We start from the raw sequence: 12,547 nt of genomic DNA, 5'->3' as shown, positions 1-12,547 counted from the left end.
GCATTTATAAAGTGACTGTGTTCGTGGAGAGCCAGGGGACCAGTAGGATGTTGCCCCAGAAAGAGCTGTATTGGTGGCTGCTCTGACCTCAGAATTCCTGCCTATGCACTCAATAAAGTGAAGGGCTTTGTGTTGGGATATGTAAGAGTTAAGTACAGACCTGGGAAACCGCTGATGTGCTGATATGTTATTAGGGACTAAGTCACAGGCAGGCACTGTTTCTTCGCTTAATATATAAGTGTCATCCCTCGCCCTACACTTCAGCTTGTTGGGAATAAATAAGTGTTGCAGCTGCTTAAGAAATGTAATTTGCAGCTGCTTAAGAAATGTAATTGTCTAAAGGATACCCTTTGTGTAAAGAACTGTTATCTCCCCCTCCGTTCCTTTCCCAGATACATAAATGAGAACTGCTCACGGCCCCTTCCTCCCTCCCCTGAGAACTGCTAATTAAGGGAACTTGTAGCAACAAATTACTGCAGAGAAATGTATTTTCAAGGTAAAAATGCCTGTATAACATGTGTAAAGCTGTGAATAATAGATACGGGTGGGTATACTAATAGTATGGGTGTTTCTATTACTTAATAAGGGTTTTTGGGGTGTTGTAACGGATGTAGGCATTTACATACTAACTTAGATAAAAAGAGTGTGCTTTAACTAATCCAGTGCTTACTTGACAATTGGGTCGAGGGGAACAAGTATCGAAATTAAGAAGCTCATACTCAAATCCACCTCTGGTCATCCTGCTCTCTTCTCTAACAGTTTGGATGTTGTTTCCCATTGCCCTGGCCTATCACTGTCCCGTCTCTGGTTAAACATCCACAGGCCATGAAAAAGTTGCAGAGCTGTTCTGGAGTCACAGTCCTGGCCCTTCCTGAACACTCTGGTTGCTGCAAGATCCATGGGGGCTGCAGGAGCTGTGGACAGGGGCTATTCAAGGGGCACGGACACCCACCCTTCCCCTACGCCCTCAGCCAAGTGCTTGTGACTGAGTCGTGTCAGAGACACGTTTATCGCAGGAGCCCAGGAAAAGCCATTCAGGCAACTCTCCAATCCCCCATTAATGGCTCTGAACACAGCAGACCTGATCAGCCCCCTCCCCACCGAGGCAGAGTAGAGCTGCATGTGTGAGTGAGGGTCTGACACAAAGGAGTCCTGGCAAGAGACTCAGGCCCAGATTCCTTTCCCGGCCCCTCCATATGTGCTGTCCCAGCAATGCAAAGGGATGGAAACGGGCCTCAGCTCCACTGCAGAGGCCCAGCTAGCTCCAATCCCAGCCTATCCCATTCAGTGTAGGGTGACCGCCTTTTCAAAAAGCAAAAGTGGGACACATGCAGGAGCCCCGTCCCCTCTGTGACCCCACCCCTACCTCTCTTCTGCCCCCTTGTGGCCCCATCCTCTGCTCCTCCTAGTTCCCCAACACCCCACCCCTGCTCCTCCTCTTTTCACGAGACTCCACCCCCTCTCCAGGCCGGAAGCCAGAGTTGGGCCATAGTAAGAGCTGCCCAGGGAGTCAAAGCCACTGTGAGGAGCCACAAACCCTCCACCTGCCCTGGACAGGGGGCTGGGGGGCCCAAGAGAAGCCCTCAGCCTGCGTCCTTGCCCCCTAGGACCTACAACACACAAGGTGGATAGTCTGGGACTCCCAACAGCGGCCTGGGCTCCAAAGACACCTCTTACCATGACCTGGCTCTGGCCTGGCGATGGACGCTTGTGGGCAAAGGAGGATCAGAGGGCGAGACCTGAGGGGAAGGGATGGGGCAGGAGCAGGGCATTAGGGGAAACGGAGGAGCAGGGGGTGCAGCAAGCCTGAACCAATGCGGAGCCCAGCAAACGGGGAGGTGGGTGGCTCTTAAGTAAAGGAGGAGGATTGGGCCAGAGGCTAGAAGACCTTATGTTTTGGAGAAGATTGTAGAATTGCGACCCCACAAAGGGGGCTTGTGTTTTAAGTATTCCAGCCTGAGAGTAAGTCATTGCAAGAACCTTAGAGATAAGGGCAGGGTGCCTGCAGGGCTACCTCAAGCCAAAAGGGGGCACTCTGGGGTGGCCCCCATCTGCAGGGACTTGGCCGGAGTGGGCTGTGCTCTTAACAGCCTTTACCAATGAGCGGAAGTGAGCCCAGCCCCCAGGCTGCTCTAAACTCTGCTGTGGCAGGGGGAGAACAGGCCAGGGAGTCAAACCCCTGGAACTGTCACTGCTCAGATGGCTGGAAGGCTGGGCCGGTTGGTCTGAGCATGGCTCTGCGACTCAAGACAGCTGAATTTGATTCCCTTGCTCTGTGTGACCGTCGGGAAACCATTGGCTGCCTCTGAGCCTCTTTGCAGGTGGATAATAGCCCTGCCCTGCCTCACAGTGGTGGCAGGAGGATAAATACTTTCCAGGTGCTCAGATACTCTGAGACCCTAAGATCAGGGATATGTCAGGGTTCCACAGAGCATCACCTCTGACATTTGTCTATAAAAGGCCTCTTATCACAGCCTCCTGTGACAGCTGCTTCTGGGAAGCCCTGTGAGTCCAGCACCTTGGTGTCTGTGGCAGATGTAGGGGTTCTCGGGGCTGACAGTGAGGGGTAGGTAGTGGATTTCTGAGGAGAGTGTTGGAGTGTCATGGGGTCTATCTGCCAAACAATGGAGCAAAAGCCATGGGGGCCTCCTCTTAGACGTCTGGTTGGGAGAAAACAGTCAGAGGGCAAAGGTCAGCTTCACACCTAGGCCCTGTAACACAGACACGGCTGAGCACTAAGGTGACTGGGCCCAGGCTCACACAGGTTTCAGCAAAGGCTGCTTCCACAAGAAAGGGGCAAAGAGATTGGAAGATGCTCTCAGAGACACAGGAAAACTAGCCTGGGTCCCAAGAGCTCCTTGGCAGGGACGGTGAGTTGTATGGGCCCGTGGCGCCCGGGCTCCAGCAATGTTCGGGGCCGGGTCTCTCCCCCGTCCCTGCCTGCTGCACCCGTGCGCCTCCCCTGAGCAGGGCTGGTTCCAGGCACCAGCCGAGCAAGCTGGTGCTTGGGGCGGCAGATTGTACGAGGCGGCATTCCGCCCAATCCTAGGGCGCCACGGCCGCTTTTTGTTGTTGTTGTTGTTCCGCTCCGGCTGCCCTGTAGGGGGCGGCAGTGCGGACGAGGGAAGCGCCCTGCTGGGAGCAGGCTGCATGCTCTGTCTACCCCAGCCGGTGCCAGGTCTGTAGCAAGCCCGGCAGGGCAGCCCGCGTCCTTCCCTCCCCGCGGACCGGAGCGGCACGGAGCCATCCTGGCAAGTGGTGCGGCGATTGGGGCCACGTGGTGAGTGCCCCGCTGAAGCCCTGGCAGCCCCCCTTCTCTCTCTCCCCCCGCTCCCTCCCCCTCCCCCCCCTAGCCAGGGCACATCTGCAGCACAGGGAGTCCCTCTGCACCCTGGCTCCGGCCGCGCCACAGGTTTTTTTGTTTTTTTGTTTTGTTTTTTGTTTATTTTGCCTGGGGCGGCAAAAAAGCCAGAGCTGGCCCTGCCCCTGAGTGTCCCCCGGCCCCAACTTGCTGCCCCCGTGCACCTCCCCCGGGCCTGGAGCATCCCTGCCTCTCCCCTGCAGCTCCCCGCTGCCTCCACTCTGCTGGTTCCTGGCATCAACTGCCACCACAGGGTCCTAGCGCCCCCCATCCACTAGTGCCAGGCAGTGACAGTGGTGCGAGGTGAGTGTGGCCTGCCTGCACCCCAAACTCCTCATCCCCAGCCCCGCCCCACCCCAGAGCCCTCACCCCCTGCACTCCAATCCTCTGCCCTAGCCCTGAGCCCCCTCCCACACCCCAAACCCATTATCCCCAACCCCACTCCACAGCCCTCACCCTTGCAACCCAACCCTCTGACTAAGCCCCTCCCACACCCCAAAGCCCTCATCACCAGCCCCACCCCAGAGCCCTCACATTTTTACATTATTTAAAAAAAATATACAGTAACACCTTGCTTAACATCATTTCCATCATCACCAAGTTTTGGGGTTGCTGGATCTGGGGGGAGGTGGTTTTTTTTTGGGTCCAATAGAGAACTAGCAGCAGGCATTCGGAGCTGGGCTTGGCTTATGCCCCTTTCTATTAAGATTGTACATGGCCTTCCTTATCCGGTGTGTGCATGTCTTATGCCTGAACATGAAGAGAAACCTCTGAGCTGTGTCTCAGTTACTCCGTGACTCTGCAAGCCTGTCACTGTTATGTCCGGCTGTCTGTGGCGTAACCCTGTTCCTTACAACCGGGGGCTCTGTAGCCCAGTGCAGAGGGAAAGAGTGTCTCTGTCACTGATGGACTGTGTGACCAGAAATGTCCACTAACTAACCCTCAGTGCTTTTGTTTGTGGGTGCTCCCCTTGAGATACAGCCAGCAGCACCAACTCCTGGGATTTCATTGGGAGTATCACACTAGTTCCTGTCTTTCTTAAAGGCCCAACTTCTGAAATCAAGAGACTGTGTGGGAATCTCAGCTTTCAGTTTTCCTAAGGAATTTTTTTTTAAAGTGTGTTGCAGAAAAGCTCAAAACCCTGAATCAGGTGACCCCAAAGGCTTAGAAACCAAATGCACATGAAAATGAACACCACATTAGAATATTTTAAAATCTCATTTATTTAAACCAATCTCATGAATTTGAGAGTGTGAATCATAATTTCTGAATGGGGCTTGGTGATACTGGGTACCTAGTTTAAGAGTTTTGAAGAGCAAGTAGCAAAAGACACAAAAATTAACAGCAAGCTTTTTAAGGTACATCAGAAGCAGTAAGCCTGCCTATCAGTCAGTGGGGCCATTGGATGATTAGGGGGCTGGTGCACATGACTTATGAGGAGAGGCTGAGGGAACGGGGATTGTTTAGTCTGCGGAACAGAAGAATGAGGGGGAATTTGATAGCTGCTTTCAATTACCTGAAGGGGGGTTCCAAAGAGGATGGATTTAGACTGTTCTCAGTGGTAGCAGATGACAGAACAAGGAGCAATGGTCTCAAGTTGCAGTGGGGGAGGTCTAGGCTGGATATTAGGAAAAACTTTTTCACTAGGAGGGTGGTGAAGTACTGGGATGGATTACCTAGGGAGGTGGCGGAATCTCCTTCCTTAGAGGTTTTTAAGGTCAGGCGTGAGAAAGCCCTGGCTGGGATGATTTAGTTGGGGATTGGTCCTACTTTGAGCAGGGGGTTGGATTAGATGACCTCCTGAGGTCCCTTCCAACCCTAATGATATTCTATGATTCTATGATTCTAAGGGGGGCCCACCCACCACTCATGTTGGGAACCATTAGGAAAGGGATAATTAACAAGAGAGAAAATAACATTTTGCCTCTAATCCATGGTATACCCACACCTTGAATACTGTGTACAGTTCTGGTCTCCCCATCTCAAAAAAGATATATTTGAATTGGAAAAAGTACAGAGATGGGTGACAAAAATGTTTTGGGGTATGGAACAGCTTCCATATGAAGAAAGATTAAAAAGACTGGGACTGTTCAGCTTTGAAAATAGAGGACTAATGGGGGATATGATAGAGGTCTATAAAATTATGAATGGTGTGGAAAAAGTGAATAAGGAAGTGTTATTTACCCCTTCAAAAGAACCAGGGGTCACCCAATGAAGTTGATCGGAAGTAGGTTTAAAACAAACAAAAGAAAGTACTTTATAACACAACACACAGTCAACCTGTGGAATTCATTGCCAGGGGACATTGTGAAGGCCAAAAATATAACTGGTCCAAAAAAGAACTAGGTAAGTTCCAGGAGGAGAGGTCAATCAATGGCTATTAGCCAAGATGGTCAGGGATGCAGCCCCATGCCCTGGGTGTCTCTGAACCTGACAGAAACTGAGAGCAGATGGCAGGGGATGGATGACTCGATAATTGCCTTGTTTAGTTCATTTCCTCAAAAGTATCTGCATGGGTCGCTGTCAGAAGAGAGGACATTAGACTAGATGGACCATTGGTTTGACCCAATATGGCCACTCTTATGTTCCTAAATCGTTTCACTGATGCATGGGCTGCTGCAGACAAGCCTTTTCAGGGGATCCCTCTGTTATAGCTGGTAAAGCCACCCTGCAGAGGTCCCGGGCCTGCTGAGTGTGGGAGGTTGATGGGGGGGGTTAGTGCTGCCACCTAGGGGTGTGGACCTGTAGCATGAGAGAGAGGCTCATGGACTGAGCCAGAGCTGAGCTGGAAAATTGAATTTATTTCCCTCCACAAAAAATGTTGAGCCAAACTGAAATGTTTCCTCTTCATCCATTTTTGGGGTGAGTTTTCATAGAAAACGGATAATTTTTCTCTGAAACCTCAGTTGTAACTATACTGCACAGATGTAGCTGCCTGGATCCCCAAGAGAAATTGGAGGCTTTTCATCTGCCTCTCCCTCACAACATCAATGAAGGAGGCACTGACTGAGTCTATGGCTGCACTCCGGTTATGGAAAGGTTGAAATCTCCCGACCAGTCTAGGGCTGGGGTATTATGTCCATCAGCTACTTTAACCCACGTTCCCATCTCTGTGCAGCCCCCTCCATCCTGTACAACATCCCTTTGGCAAATCCTACAGGCAGTGGCTGCTGTGTCAGGCCCTGGTAGCACATCTCTGATGAACCTGTTCTAGCAGGGAGCTGGAGAGGGTCCTAGAGCAGTTGTAGAGGTACAGAGATTGTGGGTGGGTGGGCCAAGCTACCAGTGGATCACTGTGATCTGTGCCTAACTATGGGGATGCCTGGATCCTGGGTCCCCCTTTTCATTCCTCAGGGTAAAGGGAAGAGAACCTTCTACTGGAATGATCCAAGGGAAATTTCCATGTCTGGAGCTTATGGAATCTCCCTTCCCTGGCCTGCACCCTGGGTTTGTAATGCAGGAAAAGGGGCTGCCGGGGAGAAATCTGGTCCTATATTACTATTATTATTTTTCTATTTTATTTTATTTCATTTCATCAACATCACAGTTGTGACAGCATCATTGTTACCACTCGGGTGCCCTCGAGGTAGCCCTGTGACTAATCAGAACCATAGGAACAACAATGACAAACCCGCATTCTAAGGAATAGAGCCTGCAGCAGGGCTTGAGCTGAAGTCCAGTTGGGAAGCATCACCCCACATCCCCTGTGATTTGGCCTCCTGCAGTTTGCCATTGGCCGTGACAAGGTTAAAGCTGATGCACATGAAACCAAGCAGCTGAGGTTCCCTGATGGCTAAGTGGCCCCCAAGGGAATGTGCAGACATGCTTCATAAAGACAGTTGCCTTCCTATCTGAACAGACACTGCCTGCTGCCCGTGTAACCTCTCCTCTGATTCCTTGTCCTTTAGGATGAAAACGTCTGGTGTCAGCGGCTCCCCTTCTAGCAGGAATTGGGTATGTTGGCAGGTTTCACTATCTTTAAAATGCGAAGAGAAGGGGAAAGGCTGCAAGCTGGTTACATTTTCAGATGTTTTGTGCTGCAGCACAGGACTAAACTGGGCTCTTGGGGTAATTGAGTGATGGAGCTGGAGGGCAGGCAGCACTAGGTAGCTTGGGAACCCCTCCCCTATATGTGCCTATGCTGCACACTCAGTTATTTATGCTACGAAGAGATTCAAAACAATCTCGGAGTGTTAAAACCCCAGTGGCCGGAGTCAGGATTTCTCAAGGGGTCCCATTTCTAGAGGTGCTGTGTGCTCTGGACCCGATCCTGACAGCGGCTGAGCGAGAGGAGACCCCCACAGAATATCAGTGACTAGTTCCCAAATCACCTCAATTTTATTTGCTCCAGGAAATTCAATCAGCAAATGCATTTTCAACAATTTTATTCTCCGACTCAATTATGAAGGCAGGAATTCAGATCTGCATTGTTCTGCAGTAACAGGTCCGATAGGGCATATTTCTGTTTCCTGATGACAGAATGAGGGCTCTACAATCTCTGTCCTGTAGATACGCCTCAGAGTTACAGGGCTACTAGCATTTCTACCCCTTGTCTGGTCTCTGAGTGCCAGAGGTCAGGCCTCGTAACCTTCCCTCTCATGGGGTGGAATCCCGTGATCCTCCCACCCTCAGACTGGGCCCTGGGCTACAGCACACTGTGGTCGACTGTACCTGCCCAGCAGGTTCGAGTGAGTTTGGCACCTGTGGTTCTTCCCTCTAGGAGTCTCAGAGTAGTGATGAGACAAGTGATCAGCCAGCCTTCTTGAACCAAAATACGGTAACAGTAGGAATAAAGCGTAACATGGGAGAATAAGATCGTTTTCAAACTGCAGTCTGTACCTGTCTCTGACCTCCAAACCCTCCCAATCCCTGGGGACCCAGGCAGGCCGAAGGCCTTCAGACTTCCCCAGCTGGTTTGTGCCTGTCAGTCTGAAGAGCTTCTCAGCAACAGCTGCCCCACCTCTGCACAGACTCCCAGCACTGGCAAAACAAGCTGTGTAATGTGGCTGGAGCCCAGAAATAGGCTCTTCCCAGCTTGTAGCTCCGGTGTTGTCTCTCAGCCTCCCTGAAGTGCTGAGTGAGTGATGACTTTTCTTCAGCTGTGAATATTGAAGGGAAAGAATGGGTTCACATGTGTGTGCTAAAGTACAGATGTGTAAATGTTATGTCAAAACTTTTCATTGTAATACAAATATTACAAACCAAACTTTCATGACATGCATGTACAGGTATATCGAAAGCCAGCAGTAGAGTTGATGGAATCTCTACAGGAAGGAGCAGTGGTAACTTTACTGCTTAATGGCTTTTGATTTCGAAAATATATCAGAAGTACTCCACATACTGTTTGCAATGGGTTTGTGCTATTAACTCTTTGTTCAGTGAATAGTTGTATGATACTGTCACCTGGTAACTGACCAGTAGCTGTTTCTAACACTAACATTCAGGGTCATGAACCAGTCCCTCTGCAATACCTGTGCAAGATTTCCCAAAAAGTCCTGAGAGACCAGAACCGCTGGTCTGTGTTTCAGCAAAGAGTGGAGCTGAGGTGCAGGAAAGGGGCATGTAATAGTGGTTGTATGTAATTTATGCCCATCACCTATTACATGAGCATGGATGAAGTAACTTGCACAGTCAACTGTATATTAATGCAAACATAATGTTTGTATATTCATCCATTTTTTACACCAACCCCACCCCAGCCCAGCTTAAATAACTGTCTGTTATCAGCTTGTACCTTGCCAGATATCTACAGACCATTGCACGGGGAGAGGTTGCAGGTCCTGTGAGGATGAAGAGAAGCCTGTGGGATCATCTAACTCTGTGGATTCAGACAACACTGGCCAGGCAAAGCACTTCAGCTCCTCCTGGAGAGATCCTTGGGGGTCAGAGTGTATCACTGGGAGCATTTGCTAATTCAGCCTGGTTCTGATTGAATTTACACCTGTAAATCTGTAGTGACACATTTAAAGTCACTGTTATTGAATTAAGAACCTGGCCCTTAGAATTTATCCCATGTGCTGCAATGAGGCAGTGGAATAATTTGGACTCTCAGGAGTGGAGAAAATAAAAAAAATGTATATAATGAGGCAATGAAACACATTAACAAATAGCTTCAATGCAGGACAGATAAATACAATGACCTTTTTCACCATGCACTTGCATTTTTTGTACACATGTCATGATACAATGGGCCACACTCCGAAGTAGAGGGCCAGAAAGTTGTGTCTGTGTGAAGGTCACAATTGTAAAATAACACAGTGCTTACGTAGGCTGCAGAACTCCCAGACACAAGATATCAAGGGGGCCAAGAGTTTAGAAGGATTCAAAGAGGGACTGGATGTTTATATGGGTAAACAGAAAATCCAATTACTGTAGTGAGGATGGTGTTAAAAAGTCTTGGAAGGGCTCTAAACCTTCCTGATTTACACCACAAAATATACCTAATTAGTGGATGTCAGCGGGAAATTTTCCCTGGGAGCAGGTCATCTCATAGCTGCCTATTGCAGGGCTTTCTCCACCTACCTCCGAAACATCTGGAACTGGCCACTGGATAGTGCACTAGATGGACTGCAGATGCGATCCAGTCTGGCAGTGTCTATCTTCCTATTGGTGGTATAAATCCAAGACTATGTTTTTCTGATCTTGCTTGAGTTCCTGGGAGTCTCTAGACTTGCACTCAGAGCAGAAAGATGTCTCATTAAATAGTATCAAGTCTCCTGTTCTTTTTCCTTTCAGGAAGGAAAGATCAATACTCCTCGGACCTGCCCAGTACATTATGTCAGCTGTCAATGACACCAAATTCAGCTTTGCACTGTTCATTCTCACTGGGATACCTGGGCAAGAAGACATTCATCTCTGGATCTCTATCCCCTTCTGCTTAATGTATCTTATTTCGATAGTAGGAAATTCAGTCATTCTGTTCATTATAAAAACAGATCCAAGCCTCCATGAGCCTATGTACATTTTCCTTTCCATGTTGGCTGTCACAGATCTTGGCTTATCGATAGCCACTATACCGACGATACTGGGCATATACTTGTTTAACTCTAGGGAAATCAGCCTCGATGCCTGTTTAGCCCAGCTCTTCTTCATCCACTTTCTTCAATGCACTGAATCCTCTGTGCTCTTGTTTATGGCCTTTGACCGCTTCATCGCAATTCATGACCCGCTGAGATATGCTTCCATCTTACCCCTGCCGAGAATAGCCAAGATGGGACTGGTGTGTGTGCTAAGAGGGGTGGTTGTAGTAGTCCCACTCCCCCTTCTCCTGAAACAGTTCCGATGCTGTCAAGCCAATGTCCTCTCCCATTCCTATTGCCTACACCAGGAGGTCATGAAGATGGCTTGTTCGGATATCACAGTCAACAACATCTATGGCTTGTTTGTTAAAGTCTTAAGGATGGGATTGGACTCGCTGCTCATCTTCCTCTCTTATGTGATGATTCTCAAAACAGTGCTGAGCATCACGTCTCACACAGAGTGCCTCAGGGCCCTGAACACCTGTGTCGCCCACCTCTGTGCTGTCGTGGTCTTCTACACACCAGAGATCAGCTTGTCTGTGTTACATAGATTTGGGACGGGCTATTCTCCCTTGCTTCAAATTCTCCTGGGCTACATCACACTGCTGGTCCCGCCCGTGATGAATCCAATAGTTTATAGCGTGAAAAGCAAACACCTTCGTGCAAAGATAATCAGGGCGTTCTTCAAGTGAAGGGTCAGTTCCTCACCCAGCTCCAGTGCTGGTGACATGAGAGAAGAAGAACATGGGCCATGGCCAGGGCCACCAATTCCATCATGGACCTTACATCCGAGACAACATGAGTTACTTATCTCCACTCTGTAAAAAAGAGGTTCTGACTGGTTCTAAGGCCTGGTGGAAAGGGAGAGGGGCTGGTGAGGGAGGACAGGGCAATGGGGGAAGGAGACCAAGGCAGGCTTCAGCATTTATAAAGTGAGAAAGCCAGTGGACCTGTGGGATGTTAGCCCATAAAGAGCCATGTTGGTCGCTGTTCTGACCTTAGAATTCCTCTTTATACAAACACGATGGAAAAATACAGGTAGCAAAATGGAGTTCAGTATCATGTGGTCTGGTCCCATGCCCTGGCATGTCCTGGTGAGTCATAGCAGCCATTACCCATAGGATGGCTGGAGTGATCTCAGGAAGGTGGCCCATTTCAAACAGTTGACAAGAAGGTGTGAGTATTTAGCAAGGGCCGCCTTCTTTGGTCTCATTAACACTACAAAAGTGATTTCCACTCCTTCTTGTCAACTGTTGAGAATAGCCCACCTCCAACTTAATTGAATTAGCTCATTAGCACTGAGCCCTCCACTTGGTAAGGCAACTCCCATATTTTCATATGCTGTGTATTTATACCTCCCTACTGGATGTTCCACTCCGTGCATCTGATGAAGTGGGTGTTAGCCCATGAAAGCTAATGCCCAAATAAATGTGTTAGTCTCTAAGATGCCACAAGGCCTCCTCACTGTTTTTGCTGATACAAACTAACACGGTTACCTCTCTGAAATCCCTTAATACAGTCAATAAAGAGAAGGGAGGTGGATGTTGTTTCCCATTACACTTGGCCTGTCACTGACCCATCTCTGGTTAAACATCCCCAGGCCATGAAAAAAGCTATAGAGCTGTTGTGCAGTCACAGTCCTGGCCCTTTCTGCTAGGTTTGTCACCGCTTGGAAGGCTGGAAGGCTGGTCCTGTGGTCTGGGCATTGCTCTGCGACTCAAGAGAGCTGGGTTTGATTCCCTGACATGTGTGACCATGGGCAAGCCATTGGCTGTCACTGAGTCTCGGCACAGGTGGATAATAGACTTCCCCTGCCTCACAGCAGTGACAGGAGGATAAATACATTCCAGTGCTCAGACACTCTGAGACCCTAGGATTGGGACTACGCCAGGGTTCCACAGAGCAACACCTCTGACATTTGTGTATAAAGAGCCTCCTGTGACAGCTGGCTTCTGGGAAACCTGATGACTCTTGCACCTTGCTGTTTGTGGGAGTGCTCGGGGGCAACAGTGAGGGGTAGGGAGTGGATTTCTGAGGGGAGTGTTGAAGTGTCACAGGGATGCTGGGAGTTTCAGCAGAGTCACCGGACCAGTGTTTGCAAGCCATTGAAGCTGAATGGGTTTAACTGTCAAGCAATGGAGCAACAGCCACATGGGCCTCATCCCAG

The 12,547-nt window shown here is 49.5% G+C and overlaps 1 protein-coding gene across 1 annotated transcript; it reads left to right on the top strand.

Moving 5' to 3' along the window:
* Positions 1–9,149: 9,149 nt before the first annotated feature.
* On the top strand, positions 9,150–11,072 carry LOC112115631 (olfactory receptor 51G2-like). The gene is made up of 2 exons (XM_024212762.1): positions 9,150–9,205; positions 10,097–11,072. Exons 1-2 carry the CDS (start codon positions 9,150–9,152, stop codon positions 11,070–11,072), a joined length of 1,032 nt encoding a protein of 343 aa, XP_024068530.1.
* Positions 11,073–12,547: the final 1,475 nt, after the last annotated feature.

Source organism: Terrapene carolina, unplaced genomic scaffold, assembly GCF_002925995.2.
Source record: "Terrapene carolina triunguis isolate 2854851 unplaced genomic scaffold, T_m_triunguis-2.0 Scaffold511, whole genome shotgun sequence".
Taxonomy (NCBI): Eukaryota; Metazoa; Chordata; order Testudines; family Emydidae; genus Terrapene; species Terrapene triunguis.
Note: the sequence above shows the minus strand (reverse complement) of the source record. Positions and strands in the feature narration are given on the sequence as shown.

What these genes read in the sequence shown, in the direction of transcription:
- LOC112115631 (XM_024212762.1), top strand. Translation starts at nt 9,150, where the DNA reads ATGAAGAGAAGCCTGTGGGATCATCTAACTCTGTGGATTCAGACAACA. An exon ending in ATTCAGACAACACTGGCCAG is followed by an intron (nt 9,206 to 10,096) that starts GCAAAGCACTTC and finishes TTTTCCTTTCAG; the next exon opens with GAAGGAAAGATCAATACTCC.